Source organism: Lycium barbarum, chromosome 9 (assembly GCF_019175385.1).
Source record: "Lycium barbarum isolate Lr01 chromosome 9, ASM1917538v2, whole genome shotgun sequence".
Taxonomy (NCBI): Eukaryota; Viridiplantae; Streptophyta; class Magnoliopsida; order Solanales; family Solanaceae; genus Lycium; species Lycium barbarum.
In genome coordinates, this window is record NC_083345.1 from 20080561 (window position 1) to 20105357 (window position 24797).

Sequence of the window (24797 nt, forward strand, 5' to 3'; positions counted from 1 at the left end):
TTACAATTTAAAGAATTAGATACATGGCGCAAATAAAATCTATATTTTTTATACAAATCTATAACATCCGCTCTATAAGTACTTCTAGGAATACCCTGAAATAACGGATTATAACAACGTTGAATGTAAGTAACAAACCCCAAACCCACTGGAAAGGAAAATGGTAAACAATCATAAGCTACCATTTTAGCTATTTCTACACGCTCTTTTTCTTATCATACTTAAAATTTTTACCGGTTCGTGGGTCTATTGTCATTTGAATACCCCCCACATTTGAACCCGTTTGCTCTCCCCAAACATCCATATGTTTCTTTCTCATATGACTATTTAGTGTACCTGTTCCACCATCCTTACTAGTTCTTTGCCTAAAGTAAATACTTGTCTACATATGTTACATTTAGCTGGTTGGCTTTCCTTATCCTTAGTCATAAAATTTCAAATTTTAGCGGTTGGCTTACTAGTTCTAGGCGGTTTGTCTTGTGTATGTAATTGTGCAGGACTTGTATCTCCTATGAAATTTTCGGGAGCTTGTGTTTCATCATCATCATCATCATCATCAATTTCATTAAAAGTGTCGGTATAATGTTATTGCATTGCCTCATGATCTAAAAGTGTATTATTTCCACCAACATCAATACCTAAATTAGGTGTTTCTTCCATAAATGTTTCCTCATTAAACCCACTCCTAACAATACCACTACTACCGGCACCACGTTTAAATCTCTTCGCTATTATTAAATAGAATTAATTTAAATCACACTCAAATAAATCACAAGAAAATAAATTGCGTAAATTAAATTGTGAAAAATAAAGATAGAGTTGGAACGAAGGTACCAAATTGCCGGACTAATTTCTAACAAAGTGAAGGCGGCTAGAATTGCAAATCCACCAAAGCTATTTCGGATTGTTGCAAAATTACCAACTCCACCAACAATATTATAATTGCAAAATTAATAATTGAAACTATAATAAGACTTTATAATATTTAATTGAGAGAAATTTAAAGTGGCTAATTGTTGCAAAGTAACTATAATTGAGAGAAAGAGAAAAGTGAATTGGTGTGGATTAAAATGGAAATGGAGAGGGGTTTATATAGGGGTGAGAGATAGGTTAAAGTGTTAAAAAAAGTTTGGGGGGTTGGGGGGGGGGGGGGGGGGGGGGGAAATGGGGGTTTGGAACCGTTTGGCAACGACCATTTTTGCAAATGGACCGTTGGCCAACGGTCCAATACCCAGCCAAACGGATACATTTTAATTTTTTTTTAATTCGACCGGTTTAACCGGTCCGGTTCCGGTTCCAAAAAAATCGAAACCGGACTGGTATATATTAAACGGTTGACCGGAACCAGTAAATCAGTTCCGATTTTACCGATCCGGTTACCGGTTTGAACCGGTTAACCCGAACCGATTGACGGGCTTAGGTCCATCTTTACCAAGTTTTCACTTAATTTATAGCAGCAGTCCCTTCAACTTCAAGTGCGTGCTCTCTAAGTTTTAATAATCCCTCTATTTTAATTTATGTGAACCTATTTAACTGGACACGATATTTAAAAAAGAGTGAAGACTTTTAAAACTTATGGTTCAAAATAAGTCTAGAATATTTATGTGGCTGTAAATCATTTCATAAAGTGAATTTGTTTCCAAATTAGGAAAGAGATCATTCATTTTGATACGAATTAAAAAGAAAATAAGTTCACATAAATTGAAACAGAGAGAGTATTATAAATACTGGAAACTTTTCAAAAATATTAGGTTGATTGCACCCAATATTTTAAAAAAAAGTATTGGTGAATGAATTGTACATGATATTTCGTGCGTGCTTATTTGTAGCTTCGAAGCTTACCAAATTGCACTTTATTAATAGTTGTTGTGCTCATTTTTCTTTAAGAGTTTAAGTAATACACACAGTAAATATTTTTTATACTATCAAGTCATCATAATATATATTTTTTCTGTTTTAATTTATTTGAACCTATTTCTTTTTTAGTCCGTGCCAAAATGAATGAACTCTTTCCTAATTTGGAAATAAATTCACTTTATGAAATGATTTATAACTACACAAATATTCACGACTTATTTTGAACCACAAGTTTCAAAAGTCTTAACTCTTTCTTAAATGTCGTGCCCAGTCAAATGAATTCAGATAAATTGAAACGGAGGGAGCATAACATATCTGATTTTCAAATTTTGAAATTTCATATTTTGAGGAGGCTTACCAATAACCTACTAGTATAAGAAATTATTTATATTGATAGTGTATAAAACTTTAAATGCGTCTGTTAAATACGAAAACACCAAAAAGTCATCAACGCGAATATATCCCCTAATGACTATTTAGACACCTTGTGTGGAATCTTGGAGAAGTTTGTTTGCTAATGGCCGATGAGGAGTATCTGCTTGAAATTTGGCCTCTATGAAATTAAACAATTCACACGAACGAGTAACACATGATTAAGTTTTAATATATATAATCTAAATTAAATCCCTTAATCTCCCCTTATTTATTTGCTCTATCCAACCCTCTTTGCTCCATCTCAGATCACACATTAGCTACTATATCCCAAAGTATAGTTCCCTGTAACTTTGAAGAGTACTCCACATGGGAAAGAACCAAATCACCACCAATTCAGCTACCAAGCCAATAGTAGCAAGCACTGATCATCACAAAAATGACCCTGCTAAAGCCACCAAAGTCAAGCTAGTTGCTCAAAGTGGATCCACCATTCCCCTTGAGTTAAATGGACAGCAAATTCCATTGCAAGAGAAATATCAGAACATGTCTAGTACTGCCTCTAGGCTCTAACATGGTATTGTTGAATTGTCTGACCATTTTAATTACTTATTATGTCTCAATACACTCTCTCACGTGTGAGTCTAATTCTTTTTCGGTGGAAGTATTTTTTCGCTAACGGGTTGTCGTGAGACTTGAACCCAAAATCTCTTACTTGATTTAATAACATGTCTAAATCTTTTGGCTCATTAACTGTATTCAGTGCCGGCTCAAGGGCCAAGCAAGTCAAGCATGGCTTGAGGCGCCCAATTTTTTAAAGTTAATATCCTCTACACGTTTTATTTTATGTCATGTAATTTAACTTGATATGAAATTTAAGAAAGATTTTTTTTTTATTTTTAAAAATTGTGATATAAAACAAGCTGTAAATATTTGTGTGGTTACAAATCATCTCAGTAAAGATGAAATAAAGAGTTTAAAGTTAAATTGAAACAATAGAGTTTTATTTTGATATCAAGTTATCAACTTACTACTATCTTTTTCTTTAAATTTTTAAAAAATTAAAATTTTTACCTCATAATAGTATAGCAATTTTCTGTGGGCTCCCTACGATCTTTATCGTTCATCTAGACATTCATTTGAGGAGTAACATGTCACAAAGGCAATCCAGGATATATAAATATTTAGTGAATTTCCTAACACAAATACAAAATTTGAGCAAAATCTTCTGGATCCACGTGAACTCACGTGTTACCCTGTAGATCCGCCCCTGTGATGTTCAATCCATGGCGCACACGCTGAAATATATATAGATATAAGGTTTGAGGGAAGCATGTTTTGCATTAGGAAGAGAAGCAAGCATCAGATAAGAAAAAGAAGAAAAGGAAAAAAAATTGTCGAAGTTCAAAAAAGAGAAGAAGAATAAATACTTCTAGTTTGTTTTCGTTAGCTTCTAGCACATGATCAATTTATGTTTGGATTATATGTATTCAACAAATATGGCTAGAAGCAAAGAATCACACTGTTGTGGAGCATTGCATGGCATTTTCCCAGTTGCAGTATCATATTTTGATTCTGACTAGTCTGATTCCTCTTATATGTATTATATAGTTTATGAAATGGAGAATATCAATTATTCCTCCACGATGGTCGTCTAAATCAGATTATTGATGGCTCTGATAATTACAGTATCTATGATTAGCTTCACTCATGTTTTTCAATTTGATTACTTCATCTCACAACTAAATTAGTACAATGCTTCTGCTGAGTACCATATTCTTTTGTTCTCTCATAATCTTCCTAGTGCTGTTATACTCTGTTTCATATTTTGTGATTTCCAAATGTTACGGAAATCATAAATAGCTAGAAAGATCAGACTTAAAAGCAACACTAGGCAGATATTGGGGATGCGCCTTAGAGTTTGAACTCAATCTCAATGTACATATCAACCAACCAAGATGTTGTCGGAATACATAGAAAAAATCACTAAAATTTTCAATAAATATTAAATCATGAGCCCTTAATCATAAAGGTGCAATGTATTTAGTGCTGATAAAAAAAGAATAGACTTAGCCTTTTTTTTCTTGGATAAAAAAAAAGTCGACTTAGCAGGCCCAACACTAACTTATAACACTGAAAAATGATATACTTTCTCAGGCCCAAGAATGTAAAAGTAGTCCAGGATATCGTGAGCCCAAAGCAAATCAGGGCCCCCCAATAAAGTTTCCATCTTCAAGTTGGAACTGCCAACTGTCGACAACAACATCGTCTTCAACCTTAACACTTCCAACACAAACAAACCAAAATTCTTCATTCCACTAATAATAAACTCACTAAAAACACATGAATTTCTTCAAATCCATCTTATCTGATGACCCGGATCCACAAGAACCAAATAGCCCTGAAAAAGCTGTACCAGAAGTTGACCCGGATCATGAAAAACCCAATTCAACAACAGGATCCGATGATGTTTGGAGCAGCTTCGGTGGTTTATTCAAGACTCTGTCGACCCGATCCGAATCAGTACTCGAAACATACCGTAAAGATTTACAAGAATTCGGATCCGGGTTGAAAAAAGAAACCGAATTGTTACGTGAAGTAGCTAGCCGTGAGGTTGGTAATACCGTTAGCCACGTCATCAAATCAACAACTGAGATTATCTCCCAAGGTAAAGACACCCTTTTAGCTCCTGATGATAATGATGTCGTTGAACCCGAAACCCCTGATTCGGGTCGGGTCAACCCGACCCGGTATAGTAGGTTTGAGTCACAGTTGGTGAGTATTCAAAGTGACCCGAATACGTTTTGTGTGGGGCCTGAGGATTTAGGGGAGTATGAGAAGTGGAAAAGTGGATTTGATTTGAAGGAAAAGAGTAAGGAAGTTGAGTTGTTGATTGGTGAAAATGGGTGTTTGGAAAGTATGTATAAAAGGGTTGTGCCTAATGAAGTTGATAATGAGAGTTTTTGGTTTCGTTATTTTTATAAAGTGGAGAAACTTAAGCAACAAGAGAGTGTTAGAGCTAAACTTGTTAAGAGAGCGATATCGATAGATGATGATGACGAAGAATTGTCTTGGGATGTCGATGATGATGACGATGATGATAATGAACAAGAGAGTAATGTTAAATCGAAAGTTGATGAGAAGGGGAAAGAGGGTTCTGTTGTTGAAAGCTCTGTCATTGATGTAAAGAAAATGGGTGCTGATGAGAATCAAGATTCAACCAATGTTGCAAAGGAAGTGGCTACTGATAAAAGTGAATCGAGCAAGCAAGATTCGACCAATGTTGCAAAGGAAGAGGATTCGACCAACGTTGCAAAGGAAATGCCTACTAATAAAAGTGAACCAAGCAAGCAGGATTCGACCAGCGTTCTGAAGGAAGTGCCTACTAATAAAAGTGAACCAAGCAAAGAGGATTCGACCAGCGTTGCAAAAGAATTGCCTACTAATAAAAGTGAACCAAGCAAGGAGGATTCGACTAATGTTGTACAACAGGCCACTCAAAGTGATGAATCACAAACTTTAAGTTCAGCTGCTGTTGATAAGAAAGAAGAGAATCAGTCTAATAGCAAAGATAGTAAGAAAGAAGACACTGAAGTTACTTGTCTGAGTAAAAAGGAGGAAGGGGTTGTAAAAGGTTCGGAGGGAAAAGGTGATAAGGATGAATCTAGCAAAGACGGTAATGTAGCTCTTGCTTCAAGTCAAAAGACGGGGACTGATGAGGACGACTTGGATTGGGCTGAAATTGAAGACATTGACGGTAATGATGACAAAAAGGCAGCAACTTCTCATGTTGCAAGTTCCAATAGAGCTGATTTGAGGAAGAGGCTTAGTGTTGAAGAGGATGATGAGGATTTGAGTTGGGATATTGAAGATGATGATTAGCCTGTGAAAGCTTAGATTGTCAATCAAACTTAAGATATGCAGAAAGCTGGATGCCAACTGTCAAAGCAGTCGAACGTACAACAGATCTCAAGAATTAAACTTTAAAGCTTGAAACCTAGTAAAGTAAGATAACATTTATTGTCTCAGGCAGTTTGTTTAATTGTGCTTCATGATTTTCATTCTTTATATTGAACTTTTAGTTTAACAGTCACGATTTCTATGTCCAGCTGTTCATTTATAAAGTGAAAATGTCTGTGTGCCCTTTGTAAACTTGGGAAATTTGAATGAAAGCAATGATGTTCATAGACAAGATGTTGTCCCAATATTCTGTTGCATTTGTGAACTCCGCTGTGAAGTTTGTTCATTTTTTTGGAATCATGTTGTTAATGCTTAGAATGTGATATTTGTCTTGGGGGAAGGAGGCAGATCACTATTAGATAAAGCTTGACTGCTTCTCGACCGGCTTTGATTACTTTGGAATCATGTAGTTAATGCTTCATAAGCATCTAAATGGGAGGATGGAATAAAACACGCCCCTGCCTTCATCAACATAGGATAGCTTCTTCGTCCTTAGCAAATCAGTCTCTGAAGGTGCATGAATGTGGATGTGCTTCCATTTGTTGTGTTATTTGTAATAACAAAAAGACTCATAAAAAAGGTAAGAGAAGGTGGATGGTCGAATATAAACTAGATACAAAAGGGAAGCGCAACCTGTCATGTCCTTACCTCCTTACTCCTACACATAATATTCCGGAATCCACTAATATACTTGTTTTTAAGTACTTGGGAAATACTTTAGCTGCAGGACTCCATTTACTGCCAGCTCGCCATACCATGGGAAAGCGTGACCTTATCCAAAAAAAATAAAAAAACACGGGAAAGGGTGGGTAGGAGTAGGAAAGGAAGGAACCTGTATGTAGCTGATGAAATTGCAGGACCACCTCAACCCCGACATCCCTCCGACTTCCGTTAAAGGATGAAAATATTCAAGTCGTTTGTTCTTTATCTTCTTATATAGTTGGTGGCTGTCTGCGACTGCATCGATTTATCAAACAGGTTGTTTTCCACTGACTGAGACCGATATCTTTAGTTCTGAACCACCAAAATAGTTACTCTTCCCTGAAAGACATTAAAGCAATGATTCATCTCTTCTCCTAGTTTAGCTACCAATTATTAGGAAGCATGTCTGTCGTTTAGGATGTGCTTGCGGCTTGAGCTAAAAATGCTTTACCAGCCTACGCCTGCACCTAAGCAATTAAGGTGGGTATGTATGACATGCAATATAGAATGACAAAACATTATTAACATTTGGAAGAGTATGATGAACTGACTATCGTATCTCAATGTCCACAAGATAGTTCAGGTATATTGACAAAGTAATGTCAGCGAGACTGGGGGCTTGAGAGGAAGTATAGACGAAATTTCGCTTGGCATATACTGGAAGTGCCCCTGTATTCACCACAATACTCAGGCATTTTAAAGCAAGCACTGCATACAGTTCAGGAAGCATGAAAACCAAATATAATTACCTAAAAGCAACTCTTACAAGCCTTCGACATATGATCTGGAAAACAGAGACTTAGAAGACAAGTATTTTGTTCAGAAGGTGTAATTTTTATAACAAGAAAACATAGCACCAAGGAAGTGCTATGGTATTTACATAGATAAGATAACTTTCAGCCTCATTTACATATGTAGGGATTGAATGGATTCTAGGATCCTCTTACCCTCATTTGCAAATTCACTTTTACACCAAAAGTATAGCAGTAAGCTTCATCTTCTGAGTTGAGCTAGTTTCTCTTCTAGGCAAATATTCAGCCACTCATACTTATCTACTGTCTGGTATCTCTAAAGCTTACCTTGGTTGTAGATGAATAGGTATTAACAGCCAGCACCTAATCTCTAAGAGCCTGTTTGGATGGGCTTATGCCTATAAGCTGCAAACAACTTATAAGCTAAAAAAAATAAGTTGGGGTAGTCTAACTTTTTTTTTTTTTGGCTTATAAACTGTTTTCAGCTTATAAGTTGCTTTAGATAAGCTAAGTCAAATGGGCCAAATTATTTTTTTGAGCTTATTTTAAGCACAAAATGACTTTAAGCTGGTCAGCCAAACACTCAAAAAAGCTGAAAACAGCTTATAAGCAACTTATAAGCCAATCCAAACGGGCTCTAAGTAAAAGAAGGCAGTTTTTGAAAAGTATGAAATAAATAAAAGTAAATACTCAACACCTGAGCTCAAGAGCATGAAAGATAGCCTGTAAAGAGAGCCATATCTGTAGATGATGATGAACAAGAGCAATGTCAAATCAAAAGATGATGAGCAGGGAAATAAGGGCTCTGTTTCTGGAGATTTGCGAATTTCGCAAAGCAAGTGACCTCTGATGAGAATGAATCGGGCACTTGAGTTTCTGCCGTCATTGTGAAGGAAGCGTACTGTTATTTAAGTGAATCAACCAAGCAGGATTCAATTGCAAAACAGGATTCAAGAATTAAAGTTTTTGGATTCAAGAATTAAAGTTTTAAGGCTTGATATGGAGTAACAGTAACATAATATTCTCTTGGATGATGCAGTTTTTCAATTGTGATAATTTTCATTTTTCATACTGAACTTTTTAGTTTCAGTCAAGATTGTTAAGTCCAGTCCGTCATTTATAAAGTGAACATGTCTTCGTGTTCCATGTACAATTGAACAGTTGGTTCTCCTTCGTTCAAGTAAGTTGGGATGTTGAGGCTGAATCAGTCAACAATGATGAATTCCAAAATAACCACAAAAACCAAATATAACTAATTGCCTAAAATGATCCCCTACTAACCTCAAAGAGGTGGATGTGAAAACGAAAACTTAAATACAAAATTCAGCCTATTGTTTAGCTAATACACACTCCATTTACCTACGCTCAGTTATCTCTAAAGCCTATCACGGCTGGCATAGGTGAACAGGTATAGCAGCCAACGCCTAATCTCTAGGTAAAAAAAAGAAGGAAAACCTGTGAAAAAACCATAAGAAAAAAAGAAAAAAGAAAAAAAAAAGAAGCAAATTCATGCTCACTCATTGTACACAGTAGGAGAAAGAAAGCCCCTTAGCTACAAAGGGTGTTTAAAGACTTTCAGAATGGAGAATCTATGATGATTTCCCATCAAGATCCAAACTTGGTTCTGAACCGGTCTCTGATTTAGGCGAGTCACCAGGGGGAGGTAGTGCAAGGAAGCGTCCTCTTTGAGCACGCGGTGGAAGATGCTTTGCTGGTTTTCTGGATCCACCATTAAATGGCAAAAATACACCAGTACCACCACGAGGAGCAGCCCTCCGAGCGTTCATAACTACTGGACGAACTGGTGCTAGCATAACCATCGGACCTTGAAGGACTCCCCATTTGGGGATTGGCTCATAACCATTGTGTGGTCCATTTGCAGTTGCATATTGTGCTGGAACACCAGGTTGCCATAAGGTCATGGCTCTAGTCAGAGGAGCACCTTGTGAAAAGTTGTTTCCCATCTCTGTTCTGACTTTGAAGAATGTAATTGTGACCCTTTTGTTAGGAGCTGAACACATAGCATGTCTGGCCATATCAGCACTATTTCCCCTCATGACCAAAAGAGACCTGTCATATATTGAACAACAAGGTACAAGACAAACCATAAATAAAAATACAAGACAAACCATAAATAAAAATACAAGACAAACCATAAATAAAAATAGTCATTTGAGAGAGAGCTTCATCAGTGTAAAAAAAACCGAAAATAAATGTACATACCCCTCTTTTAGAGAAAGCATGAGCGACCCTTTGTAGTTCCCTTCACTGTCGCTTACAAGCGATCGCCCGAATGCCATCATTGAGTCAGCCAGGACAAGGGTGGACACTGGCTGTTCCAAGTGAGGTGGCTTCAGGAAAGGCTGTGAAAACTCCCCCTGAATAACGGCAGAATCATTTAGGCTTTAATTCTATACTGATAAAAATGTTGCTGGCCAAGATAATCTTAGCATAAATGCATATACCTCATCAAAGAAATTGATGATGCAGCTGTTAGGTCTTCTACTCTCTGATATTAGGTGCCACTGAATCAGGTGGTCTATAACACCTTCCAGAAGAGCTGGAATGGGCTCATTGTTACCTGAAAGTTGATATTCCCAAATTATGTTAGGTGCTGTAGAAGAAGAATTAATCGCCGCACAACCAACCACTTAAACTAAAACAGTCACTAGATGTATAATTCGTGTAAAATATGTGTATAACCTTTTAGATAGGAAAAGTAAACAATGAATCTGGCAGGCTATTTATGTAAAGATCCCACAGAAATTAGACTTGGAGATGAAAGTTTAGGGAATTGGGTGGTCAAATCTTGTAAACCCCAAATAGCAACAACAAAGATATGTTTTCAGACCAAGCAGTTCTTACTCTTTTGACATGTTGCATCCTCTTTTACATGCCCAAAAATTGGTGCACCAAGCTGAATCAGCTCTCTTTTGCTGCCCTTCACTTGCTGGTTGTACAAAATAAAAGTTTCACCTGAAACACAGTCACAGATCAATCAGGAAATTATCCAAGATCACACATTTAAGGAGTAAATAGTAAATCAGATTTATGATGTTGCAGGCATGGCAATACTTTACAAGGCTACCAAAAAAGAAACACAGAGAAGTTTTACTTGGGTTGATGCTTTGGTGCTTCTTGATTCAGGTTATAAGCAAAAGAGAAGTTAAGTGAAAACAATATCAGCATCAACATCAAGCACCAAGACACAAACAATCATTTAAGGCAGCTGCAATTAGTCATAAAGAAAAACAAATGCCCAAACCTGCTCCAGCAAAACTACAGAAGGTGTCCTTTTACTATCTCATAACTTCGCCCCAAAAAGGAAACTACAATAACTATAAAAGCGTCACGAATCACAGGATCCACCTGAGAGTTCACCATTTTGACCAGCAACTCGAAGCTCATTCACAAGGTCATCTAATTTAGAGAGTTCATTCGGAGTAAAAACGCCTTCGAATAACTTCAGACCTCTCACAACATTCACCTGCCAGTCACAATGTAGGGAAGTTTAAGACCTTCAACATAGATCAACATTTGGTTTACTAAGTGAATGCCATTCAACCAGAACGTAGAAATAGTGCTCACTGGCCACTTTCAGCTTTGTTTTTTAAAAATAGTCATTGTCATGAAGTTTCAAATTCCACAGGTGAAACTTCATTATAGTGACTATTTTTAAATTACAGGGGCTGAAAAACGGCTTTTTGTGAACTTTACCCAACCGGAATGGATGTAAAATAACAAGGACATGGAGGACTTACCATATGTCCTTTGACTGGTTCCTTTGACACAAACCCCTTGGTCATCTTGATCTGGTCATGCCTCGCCTCGCAGTTTTCATGGTTTGTGCAAAATTCATCGGAATCCGGGAAATGTTGTGCTTCCTGGGATCCTATAAAATGAAAGGAATCATTTAAATGTGTTATATTCACTATTCAGTATTCAATATCCACAATGATATCAAGCGAAGTAAAAATTTCACTAATTAAAATAAACAAACACCGTAGCATAATGAATTTTCGAGTTTGATCATATGTCTTGGCAATGTTTAACAAAAAAGGAAACGAACTGACCATGTTACTTTACTGCTCCCTTAGTAATAGATTTTTTGCCCACACAATGTTTAACAAAGTTGTTAACAGTGTTAGTGCTGGCTGAAATTGGCAAACGGACAAAAGTACGGCCCTTACCAAAAAAGAAAAGAAAAACTGAAAAAGACATACCCTTTACAATGGCATACTACAGAATGTTTCTAGTTGACCATGTTTTTTTTTTTTTATGGAAATGACCCCATAACATTCTGAAAGTGCAGTCATTGTAAAAAGAATGGGGCAAAATCAACTACTCCCCACATAATTATACCAAACGAGTGGTACTAATAGAGTCCAACTCTATTTGTCTTCACCCAACCACCATTAATTAGCCACACACACAAAAAAAAAGTAGCATATAGTTTTAAACTGATTTAGTTGGTTAATAATCCGAAATTTGTGTACAAATTATTTGCATGACTAGTGTATATATAACTTAAATAAAAGTCACTTATACCGGCAATGTTTTACGCGATCAAGTTATTTATAATGTATTCATGTGCATGTATCTTTGCGTAATAAGCATATTCCTTTTTTAACGCATATACTAGTATAATTTTTAGAAAAAAATATTAGCATATGTATAATTTAAGTCCAAAAAATGAAAGCAACTAGCACTAACAATTGGAGAGGGAAGAGAGACAACGAAGGTGGTCCCACACTAGAAACCAACCAAATGAATAGGGAAGGAATTGTAAACAATGCCCTGGCCCAAAGCCCCAAAATTATTGGATCGCACAAAATGTTGAAACGAAACCACGCCACCCAGGACAACTGGGTGATAGAACTCCCCTCCACGTGGAACCAGTTAAATTAGCACCCCTCATATCTCATTTTACACTTTTTATTTTTAATTTTTTAAGATATAATATTTGAGTATACTAAAAAATAATTTATTTTTTATTTTAGGACTAGGACTTTCTCACATCTTTCGGGTTGGGGTTGGGAGGGGGGGTGTTCTCTATGTGAATCTCTTCTCGATTGGTCAGACCAAATCGAGGCACCACTTAAGCTCAGAATAGCTCAGCTTTTATAAAAATCATTAAAGTTTCAATTTTTTTTTATTCTTTATCGACGCATACTTAGTTAAACTAGGCCACATAAACTAAAATGAGAAAAGTATTCTTTTTGATTTTTTTGCTATATCTAGTCTAGAGTTTAATAGCCAACTTATAGGTATATTAGGCAGGGGGACAAAGCTAGAATATCGGCTACGGATTCGGCTGAACCTAATAGTTCTGGCAAAACCTTGTAATTGTCTTAAATCTATTGAATATATACAAAATATTAACTTAATGCATCAAAGACTAGAACCCAGAACTCATACGTTTTAAATCCCGACTTTGTCATCAGGAAACAAAGTGTTTTCATTTAAAAAAAAAAAAACAAATATCAGTCATAAGTCGATCCTAATTAATTCTAACCAACCTAATGAATTAGGTTTAGTAAAACCAACCAAACCTTGGAAGACCGATAAGATGAGACCAACAAGACAAAGCCATGACGTTCGTTACAACATCAGTCTACAATTGAGACCACCAAAATAAAGTAAGGAAAATTTAATGAATCTATTCTGTTGTCTTTGATACCCACCTCGAGGCATCTAAACAGAGCCGTCTTCTCTTACCTAAGTTTTTCTTTTTTTGGTACAGCGAAACTCACTGTGTTTTCTGAATTCTGATTCTCTGCCGCACCTAACACCTAAACGTTGCAACACTTTTTTTTTTTTTTTTTTTTTCATCTCCTCGGTTTTGTCAAAACTTTTTTTCCCCATCAAAACATTGGGAAATCAACAGCATTTAACTAATCTTTTTCGTTAAAGAGCAAATAAAGGATAAAGGGATTGACATTGGAATTGTCTAGCTGAAAAAGTCCTCGCTACTAAAATCTGAATATTTCGGGTGAATTGGCCTGTTCTACTTTAACAAATGTCTTCTTTTGGAAAAGAGTGGTCCGAGAAGGATGACAACTTTCACTTGAATTTTACTCCCTCTGTCTCACATTACATGTCGCTATGGAAACCAAAAAAAAAAAAAAAAAAGTTAATCCAAAAATAAGTGTCGTTTTTGGAATTCAAAATAAAAATAGTAATTGTTTCTCACTATATTCTTATATTAAAGAACTAATTCTCTTAGTTCTCAAAAAATATCTACTAGTAACAAATATAGGTGAATTAATAAACTATATTAAAGAACGTGAAATGAGCTAAAGTGACACTTATTTGAGAGAGAGGGTAATACACCAAAACAGTTGGGTTTTGGCTTGAAACGTTGACAGAAATATTTCACAAAATCTCAATTTCAGTTTTTCAAAAGGACCAACTGAGCTTCTAATTTTTTCTTTCAAACTGAATATGAGGTGCTTTATTTTTATGAAAACAAAATTCAAAGAGAAATTTAAAAGAAAATTATATATTTTAATCAAAGAGTATGGTGAGATGAGTGAGATCCAGCCGTCTTTAAACGGAGATTTGCGTTTTCGAGCCCGTAAATAGAGAAAGTCTTTGATAGGAAGATTTTCTCTTAATAGATTGTACAAGGCGTGAAACCAAATTGATAGAGTTAGTAGGTTTCAGAGTATTGAATGGTCATAAAGAAAAAGGAAATTTTGCATCATTTCAAATTTTTTAGAATACGATTATTTTTTTTCCCGACGAATTAGATTGAGATCCAAAAATAACAGTCAGATTCAACGTGAAAGAATCACCATATTTAACAATAATAATTTTCTCTTTAAAGTCGGATTTCATAAAATAAAAAAGGTTCACTTTTTTATAGAAACAACATAAAGTATACTACAGAAATCAAATTCTTTTCTAATACTAAAAACTTTTAAAACACGTCCGAAAAAGTCAAACTTCCCTAATAATAGTAACAGCATTCTAGAATGAATTTCAAGCTAATAAACAAAACTCTTGAAACTCTGTACTTTGTTTTTACCACGACCATATATATATATATATATATATATATTATGTAGTCAAATATGACAAAGAAGGACATTAATGGCAACGACATATGAATAACTTATATGAGAATAAGCACACAAAAGTCTCTTTCAAGAGACTATTAGAAATAAAAATAACATAATAAGATTTCGTAATTTAGGAATATTCTCTGTATTTTTTAATTCTCCATTATTGAAACACCGTTTAATTATTTGTTTTATGCACCTGAATTTATGGCTCAAGAGTTTATTTGTTTAATACGCTGCATACAATAAACTCTTATGGTCCGATTTTTCTCCGGATTCCGAATATAATGGAAGCTTAATTAGTGCATCACGCTACCTTCTTTTAAAAAAAAATTAAAAGAAATAGTACACTTAATATAATTTAAAAAATTCATTAAAGAGTACTTACCTGTATCCGTGATCTCACTTTCCGGTGATCCATTTGAATCATCTCTGATTGAATCTTCATCAACCACCTCACCACAATTATTCTCCATTGAGTCTTCTTCATGGTGAGCGTTAGCATTTTCATTTAACGATTCTTTGAGTATTACTTCATCACTCTGTTTCTTGTGGGCAATCTCAACTTTGTTAATATCCTTTCTTGCATCAGCGACTTTACGGAGCTCAAGAGTGACATCAGCGATGGAATAATACTTCTGCATCTGAAGAATTGGGATCCAATTCAGTCTCCTTCGATGTATGGCTGCGAAAACTGATTCATATTCTGATGATGATCTGCCACCTTCTTCCAGATGAGTGATATGATTACAAAGCGCATCAATGATCGCATTTGCTGCTGCAAATTCACCTCTAAACCATGCTATAATGGCGTCCTTAGCGTATGTTTCGGATGTCATGAGAGGAGGTGCTTGAGTTGTCGGCATAAATGGAACTCGATCGGAGTTTGCAACAACGCCGGCTGCCGGCGGCATATTCAAACAGGGCAGTATGGAAAAAAACACGAAAGTTTGATGTATCAGATGAAAGTTTCCAATTATTATGGGCCACCTGAAATTTGTTGTTTGAATAGTCTAAATGTTACTTATTTAGAAGGGCATATAGAGAGAAAGAGAGAGAGAGATTGGGGTTTGGAGGAGGGGTTTTCGTGGGTATTTAGAAGGCGTCTTTGGCGGCTTTTACACGGAGATTTGGGGTGGGAAGTCCGTGGGGGTAGGTGGGCCCATGTACGGGTTCGAACCTGGGCGGGCAGGTATAACTATGAATGGTAATTTACTAAATCACTGTAACTAATAAATATAAATAAATTAAAAGTTAGTTATTATCAATAATTACCTCTTAGGAATAGTTATGCCAAGTAATTATTCCTTTAAAAAAAAAAAGTCAAATGTGAGTTTTAACTTTTTTTTTTTTTTTGCGCGGATTGCCCTTCTTTTGGGGTGGTCTTTAATTTTTGTCCCTCAAATTAGTAGTCTTTAATTTTTGCCCTTCGCCCAATACCCCGAGGTTCTGGGTTCGCACCCCAAATTAGTAAAAAAAAAACGAAGGAATTTAGCAAGACAGAGGTTTACATTCGCAAGACAGAATTTAGCCCAAAAATCTACCTTAAGGTAGAGTTTGAAACTCTGCCTGAAGCATGCAAAACTCTACCCTGCCTTGCAAATCCAAACTCTGCCTTGCGATTTTTATTTTAATTTTTAACTGAGCGAGGGTTCGAACCCGAAACCAAGGGGTTCTAACGAAGGGCAAAAATTAAAGACCACCAATTTAATGGGCAAAAATTAAAGACCACCCCAAAATGGAGTAATTACTATTGATTAATTATAGTTAGTAGATTCCCAATGCAATTAACATGGTTGTACGTAATAAGTGAGGATTGTTAAACGCATTCATAAGTTCAATAGTAATTAAAATGCATAGCAAAATTGTTATTTTACAAATCTAAAGACAATAATTTTTTTAAAAAGTTCATCATGTTAATTGACCATAACGCTATAATATGAAGAAAAATATATATCCAAATCACCAAATGGTATTATAAAAATCAAGTATAATAGCATTTAAGTATTTTTCTCTACTAATTGGTCAATTAGAAGGGGTATTTTTGGATACTATTAATTAACTTTCAGGAATAGAAATGTTATAAAACATTATAATTATTGGAGAGTCGGCTATAGATTGTAGATTTTTCTCAAAAAAACAAAAGCTATATGCATATTAGAACTTATTGACTCATTTGATATAAATTGTCAGAGTTGAAGTTTTATGTACTAATGATAATGATAAATTTATTATACAAATAGGTTACTTATGAAATAAATACAAGTTATACTCTTCATAAATGCTAATATCCTCACATAAATAGATCGCCTGATACTTACAGCAATTAATATCTTACATACACTCTTATCATTAAATCATAATTAATTAATACATATTTTCACTTTAATTCATGACTTAACTATATAAATTAACATGATTTGTTGTTAAACCGGATAAAGAAAAATATTCACTTAGAACAATAACTCACAAGGTTTATATTCATTAATAATATAATAAAAAATTACTATCAAGTATACAACTTAAATTCACATTGTCATATTCGCCTTATGAAATTTCCTAAAGCCGCCTGCATGGGGTCATTTATAAATGGATTAAGAGGTATCCCATTAGAACTTTTCTTCCTTACCTGTCGGCTATCAATTTTCCTAACTCACAAATTCTAGAAAAACTTATAAAAGCACGAGCTAGAGAGAGAAGGTATATGTACGGTAAAAACTTACCTACACATTTAATTATGAAGTGAAAGAAATGTGGAAGAGCGATGAAAGAGCAACAATGATGATTGATAACAATAATAATATTTATTTATTAATTGGATGAAAATTATTTACATCTCAATTACTTTCTTTTAAAATAAAAAACCCCTCTAAATTATCAATTTTCATCTCTATATTTTTTTTAACTCTTTAACGTCATTTTAAAAAAAATTATTTTATGGATTTACTTGGTAAATAAATAAATTTATTTTCGAAAAAAAAAGAAGAGTAAGTTGGGTGCACAAAATATCCTGGGTGTGAATTATAGGTAACATGAAGATAACTTTCCCTTCAAGTAATATATGCATTGCATAATTTACTTAATATTAAGTTAAATAATAGCCAAAAAATACAACGTTAGTTTTGTAATAAAGTCATAAAAGGATTATTTTGCTTATAATATTGTTTATCAACTTAAATTAAAATATAGTAGTAAATAAGATACAACATCATTTAAATTATAGGCAAAATACTTAAGTAAAAAGAATCATGTACAGATGAGGATGTAGATAGAGTACCGGTAGCGAATTCATCTAAATTAGGTTCTTTCGACATAAAACATAAATTTATGTGTAAAAATTTATGAAAATTACAATAAATAATAGGTATGAATCACAACTTTAAATATATAATATGATCAATGCTAAGAACCTTAAAGATTGAACGGAGTAGGGATGAAAATATCAGTGGAATATAGATGTTACGTAAGATAGGCAAAGAATAATGATTATGGTTGAAAACTGGAGAAGTGTGTTTTTTAAAATGAAGTTAGAGGTTTTAAATGATTTTCACCTTTATTAATTTTATATACATATTGTAAGTCAATCTACTACAACCGTTACTTTTTATTCTAACTTGAGAACCGTTGTAGATGACGGACAAATAATAAGAATAATCAATACGTTTTCATCTCAAGTAGTTGAAAGTAATTGAAACCGGAAATCTAAAATCTTTTATATTCATTATGTTCTATTTGAGCCAATATATTCGAAGGATTCAATCATAAATGGACCACTTCATGCTGGATGTCCATCTATCAGAATCTTCAATTTTCTCACGTAAGATATTGTAGAGTAGATCATTATGAATCTTACGATGAATTTAACTATAATTTTTATCCGAATTTAACTTTAACAAGAGATTCTGGGTTTAACTTTGATTGTTACAGAAAGAAAAAAGTATTTATTTCACAAGTTGAGAGGAGAAAGTGTTGGAACATAATATTATGAGTACCTAATAATATATTTTAAAAATAATAGTCGTTGTAGAAATCAATCTGTGTGTACATCAATTATTTACATCGAGTACCTATTACTTTCTTTACCAAAACAACTACGCTCTCTAACAGGTAAAGTTGAAGATAATCACGCCCCCAACAATAAACATAGTCTAAGAAACAAAAACAAAAGGAGTTATTAGACTATGTTGCGCACCAGAAATATATATCGAATACCTGCTATGTTACAGTTAATGCCAACGTTCTCTATAAAAGTTTATGTTATTATTATTAACTTTTGGTTGGTATTGCAAAGTCGGGATTTTTTATAGATCTCCTTTTTCACCTACTTTATTTTAGGTGAAAGACAAAGGTTTCACATAAAATCATTTGGGACACTTATTACACAAACTTCCTTATTGAGTTGAGTTCCCTACATACTTATTGAGTTGAAGCTTGGCAACCACACACGGTGTAGCGCATCTTTTTAGTCTAGGTTTAATTTATCCCCGACCTTTTTCTGCTTTGCGTAATAGCTCCAGGATAAAACTCATGTAACTGCTCCAATAAGCTTTGTAACAACTCATTGGCTAAGTACAATAACTGTTGAGTTTAAATTATGCAACAGGCTCATCGATTTGCATCTTAGTCAGGTTCAAATATCTTTCAAGATAATGACTCGCCATGACACAGCATATTAATCGACAAATTTTCCAATTTTTAACATTCATTGTCAATATCATAATACTTTTTTAACAGTTTAAATTTTTTAGATAAGATACTTGCACCTGAGACATAATATTAGGAAACAAAAATAAAAAGCACAAAAGAAGTGATGTAGGAGAAGCATTGTGGGTGTAGGCCCAATGATACAATTGATCATTTTGTTATACTGCAAAATCGTTGGTGAGCATGGGGATGGGACCAGATTGTGGAGCTCTATTGTTGGTTAGCAGACGTTTACAAAAAAGGAAATAGGCCCCACCGTAGTGCGCTGAGCAGTTAGCTACAGTACAGTAAGGGTTGCACGAAAAGTGGCTACTATAAATGGGTTGAGACCACTGAAGTAGCGCATTAAGCACATGCAAACTATTCCTTTCAACCAAACACGAACTAGCATCGTCATATATTACTCCCTTTCAACCCAAAATAATAGTAACAATTATTTTAATAATAATAATAATGAAAGAGACGAAAAAAGACTTTCATCATTGCATAAAAGAATATAGAAAGTAAAGTGAAGAAAAAAGCATAATAAAAAATTATTATCTTTTCATTTCAATTTATGTGAAAAAATTTGAATCAACACGAAATTTCATAATAAATCAGTATTTTTGAAACTTGCGACTTTAAAATGATTGTCGAGCTTTTGTAACTCATAATTCTAGACATATTTTGTATGATTATAAAATTTCTCATCAAGTGTATTTCCTAATTTAAAATATATCATTCATTTTATGTCGAAGTAATTAAAAAGAGCTAGAGTGCGTCACATATTGAAATGATGGAATTTTATGAAAAAGTTAAAGAATTTTGGTAGTAAAAAATTAAGTGAATTTATTTTGCTGAAACCGTTTTGATTCATTAAGACAAAAATGATTCTCTCAATACAACTTAACTCCATTAAACTAATAGCATGTTTGGCCAAGCTTTTAAAATTAATTTATTCTGTAAATTGCTTTTTCAAAAAGTGTTGTTGAAAAAAATAGTTTTGACGAGAAGTAGTTTTTGTTTTGCCAATCAATATAAAAACACTTTTAAACAGTAATTAAATGTTTGGTCAAACTTTAAAAAAATGCTTCCAAGTGTATTTACTTTTAAAGAAAGTTATCTTTTTTTAACTATTGAAAAACAGCTTGTGCACTTATTTTCTCTCAAACGTTTGGCTAAACACATCATTTTTTTAAAATAAGTACTTTTGACCTCTCAAGAGCTTGGTCAAACCATAATACTGTTGTTAATTTATTTTATTTTTGGCAAAATAAACTTAAGTGAATATTCTGATAGCTAGGTGCTTATACCAACTCTTTTTTCCTTAAATTTGAAAAAAACAGTGGATATTGTTTATCAAATTATCAACTTGACTAGTTTATGCAAGTTTATCCATCAATTGGGCTTAAACCATATCACACTGCTGTTGTTTTATTTAATATTTATTTATTTTTGGCAACTAAAACTTAAGTGAATAGTATAATAGCTAGGTGCTTATACCAACTCTTTTTTTCCTTAAATTTGAAAAACAGTAAATATTGTTTATCAAATTATCAATTTGACTATTTTATGCAAGTGTATCCATCCATTGTTTGTTCTCTGCACTTTACACGTTAGCTACTTTTGAGAATTGGATATTTAACTTTGATTTTGCATAATAAATGAAAACAAACTCTATACCCTTATACTCCTCATGTTTTCGTTTTACTTGTACAATATTGACTTTACACACTTCTTAAAAATTTACTGATTAATATTTATTTATTAAGTTGTCTATATTAATTATGCTTTGAACATCTAATTTTTGTTGTGCTCCAATAAGTTTAGAATATATCTACTATAAGAGTAGAATTGAAAAAAAAATATTTTTTCCTAATTTGCTAACATAGAGAATTTATTTTTAATATATTGAATTAGCAAAAGGAAATGTAAAGTTACTTAATCAGCTCAACATGTTAGGAGTCTAGGACTTTATAAAAGAGATGCTCTGTCTTATTCCCTAAAATTTCTCAACAAATTAAAGTAGAAATATTCTCCTCAAACCCCTTAGAAACTCTCACATCCATTTTTGGGGCTAATTAGGATAGAGTATCATCTTTTAATGATTGGATTCTTTATTCATAAGTACATGTGGTCTGACTGTTTAGGCAAAAGTACTTTTGGTTCTAAAAAGAAAACTTTAGCTTAATGAACAAATTAAATTTATGAAATTATTGGTGCACACACTATTTTTTTTAATACCTCTTTTGGTTAAAGAAATAGTCCAGCAAGATCAACTCACGTAAACAAAGGTAGATCAAGAATTTTGAAACACTTGATGCAAAAATTTTGGTGCACGCTTTTTGTTAAAGAAATAAACAGAGCAGATCAAGAATTTTGAAACACTGAATACAAAATTATTGATGAGCACACTATTTTTTAATAACGAAGAGAAAATTTACTATTAATTTTGAATTACAAATGAAATAATTAAGCTTTGGCGCAAGTATATATAACAACAAGAATTTCCTTAATCGTGTGATGATTTTTTTTTTTTAGTAACTAACTCTTTTGTATTAATCACCAAATGCATGTTTACAAATCCATGGCTAAGTATCACAGTATAGCTATCTCAACTGAAGACTCAAAGGAACTCCATCAACTATATATTTACATTCAGCCTAGAACAAAAACTATTGTAATTTAATTTTAATTCCCGTAGGGGCTCTCATATTACTAATACAGACTATTTCCCTTGCAATCATCAGCCACTGCTTCGCTTTATCTTTGAAAGTCCTCTGATTTATGTGATGAGATTATTACGGGTTGAAGTAATGAAACCAAGTTTTTTATACTTGAAAAACTATAAAATGACATTGTGTAAATAGATCAATATGATCCAATCCTTTTTCGAACCCCACATATGACGGAATTTATTATTTAGCGCATCGTACCGTCCTTTTTATAACATGTTCCAAATTTGCAACTGCATGAAGGGGTCAGTTGGGACTAGTAAGAGCTGTTTAATTAAGGGCATTTTAAATACAAAAGATCCATCTTTGATATTGATGAGCACCAATTAAATAGCAGAAAAATACATTTTAACGGATCCTAGGAGGTATTTTGTCCCCTAATTACTGCCAAATAATCGCAGTTGTTTTACAACTTTCAAGATAAATTTAACTCTTATGTCAATTTTTTCTGAGAATCACAAGGACTTATTTATGCTTTATTTATTCTCCACCGAATAACATGAATTTTCACATGCCCAACGTACAAACTGGAAAGAGATTCTTTCTCTCCTTTATAATTGGTGATTTTTTATATATACATAGGTAAAAGAAAGAAAGATGGAACAAAAGTATAAAATATTGAGAAAAGCACATATAAATTCTTTAGAATATATTGGAGTAATGTAGTGACAAACAAGTGGGATATTAGATAGATATATGTACTTCCCAATATCCAAATTAACTTGTACTCCAACTTGAGTTTTTCCCTTCTGGTCTCTCTTTTTGGAGAGTCCTGTTAAGAGAATGGACAGTGAGCCCCTTTTTTTTTTTTTTTTTTTTAACCCCTAACCCCATAGCAGGAATTCTCTCGGTAACTCGAACCTATAACCTTTGGGTTGGAGGTGGAGAATGTTTACTAGATGAGCAATCCTCTTTTGTTCAGATAGCCAAATTCAATTTCAAAAATTAGTTTATGTGACTAAAAATCATATCAGGAAACAACTATTCATTTTATAAATTGATACTCCCTCGGGTTCAAAAAGAGTGTTCACTTAGCCTTTATTTTTTTATTCAAAAAAGGTGTTCACTTACCAAATCAAGAAAGAATTAAACTTATTATTTCATATTGTCCTTATTAAGCGTTAAGTGACCAAAACCTATTTGACTAGGGATAATTAAGTCAAGTTATCTATTTTTGCCTAGGAATTAGTATTTTCTTAAGGAGTGTGTAAATAACTAAGTGGACATTCTTTTTTAATCGGAGGGAGCATTAGATATTTCGGCACCTCTCTACTCTTTGTTTTTTCGTGTTGTCAAAGAATTGACTACCCCCCCCCCCCCCCAAAAAAAAAAAAAAAAAAACAAACATGTAGAGACGACTGGACTTATGAAGCGTAGAAAATATAAACTTAACGAGAGCATGATATCGAGTAAATAAAAAAAACAAGGAGGAGTCGGCTCCAATGCCATGTTAAAAAAATAGACCTATGATTTAGTTCAACTCCAAAAATTGCCTCATGCGGTGAAAATGGCCAAAAGACCCTTAAGAAAACAACAATATATTATCTTAATCAATGTGGGATATTCTAAATAATCCTTCTGCTACACCTAAAAAAATGTATTTTATCTGTTGGGCGAGCTCATGAGGTGAGAACTCTCGAGCAAAGTGACATACTTGACACCCCTCGCACATTTGGGACTGGACGCCTAACCAATATAAAATTAGGCAAAATGTATTCTGATTTAACTCAACCCAAAAAAACTAATTTATGAGATAAAAATAATTTAAAATTATATAAGAAAATAAAATAAAATAAAACATTCCTTCAAACAACATGGGAGACTTAACAATTACTACTTCTATTAAAGATGACAAAGATATACCACTTTTTAATAAGGACCAGGCAGTACTTCTAATTTGAGGTAAAGCATGAAAGTTTCTCATTGGACTATCCTTTTGGCTAGGAGCTAAAGAGCAGAATCAGAATAATAAGAGATAAAAAGAGAGAAAAAAAAGGGACAAAAGTTTCATATTAACAAAAGCCAAAGCTTTGTGAATTGGAATAAACCTTTTACTAAGATGCTTGATTTTTTTTTTTTTTCCCTCTCTTTGTGGGGTGCACGAGAGACTCTTGTTTAAAGTTTCTCATCAATTAACTATACTTGTGATTATTTTATTTATTGAAAGGACATATATCTATCTCTCACATGCATGACACCCCACAAGCCACAAGGTTCTCTCCAAAGAGGCCCAGTTCCATTAAGAACTGCAAGTCAATTCGTTCCACATATACACGAGAAGGATTTCTTTGTCCCCCCTGGACTTCTCTAGAAATAGTCACACTTAATGGATGTACACAAGCAGTTGCAAAATCTTCTTTTTGAGAATTCAGATACATCCACTTTTCATACATTTGTTTCTTTTGGTCAATGGGGTACGCATGATTTTATGTCATCGGTATTGGCCTAATATCACAATTCAATTTGTAAGTTTGGTTTAGGTCTTGGAATAGGTTGGTTTGAGGGTTTTACTTCGTTCCTCAATTTTATTTTGTATTATTTTCAAACAGTGTCGACAATATGCACGTGTTTTTTTATAAGGAAACAAATTGTTTACAAACATACACACATGAAAAAAATAATTAGTGAAATAATATCATATGGCACTTTTTTTTTAAGAGTTAATAGTCAAA

The 24797-nt window shown here is 33.7% G+C and overlaps 2 protein-coding genes across 2 annotated transcripts; one reads left to right on the forward strand and one right to left on the reverse strand.

The window, feature by feature from the left end:
• The first annotated feature begins 4443 nt into the window (after positions 1 to 4443).
• On the forward strand, positions 4444 to 6421 carry LOC132609615 (uncharacterized). The gene has a single exon (XM_060323676.1). The coding sequence runs from the start codon at positions 4573 to 4575 to the stop codon at positions 6109 to 6111; it is 1539 nt and encodes a 512-aa protein (XP_060179659.1). The 5' UTR covers positions 4444 to 4572; the 3' UTR covers positions 6112 to 6421.
• A 2444-nt stretch (positions 6422 to 8865) lies between these two features.
• On the reverse strand, positions 8866 to 15792 carry LOC132609614 (RNA demethylase ALKBH10B-like). The gene is made up of 7 exons (XM_060323675.1): positions 15096 to 15792; positions 11405 to 11535; positions 11013 to 11130; positions 10509 to 10619; positions 10109 to 10224; positions 9867 to 10021; positions 8866 to 9713 (listed from the first exon to the last, which is right to left on the reverse strand). The coding sequence occupies exons 1-7, from the start codon at positions 15619 to 15621 to the stop codon at positions 9233 to 9235; spliced, it is 1638 nt and encodes a 545-aa protein (XP_060179658.1). The 5' UTR covers positions 15622 to 15792; the 3' UTR covers positions 8866 to 9232.
• Between the last annotated feature and the right edge of the window lie 9005 nt (positions 15793 to 24797).

Excerpts from the sequence above, each read along its gene's own strand:
- LOC132609615 (XM_060323676.1), top strand. The coding sequence starts at position 4,573 with ATGAATTTCTTCAAATCCATCTTATCTGATGACCCGGATCCACAAGAA.
- LOC132609614 (XM_060323675.1), bottom strand. The coding sequence starts at position 15,621 with ATGCCGCCGGCAGCCGGCGTTGTTGCAAACTCCGATCGAGTTCCATTT. Across the intron at positions 11,131-11,404 it reads AACCAGTCAAAGGACATATG|GTGAATGTTGTGAGAGGTCT; the intron begins GTAAGTCCTCCA and ends TGTGACTGGCAG. Across the intron at positions 10,022-10,108 it reads TCATCAATTTCTTTGATGAG|GGGGAGTTTTCACAGCCTTT; the intron begins GTATATGCATTT and ends GCCGTTATTCAG.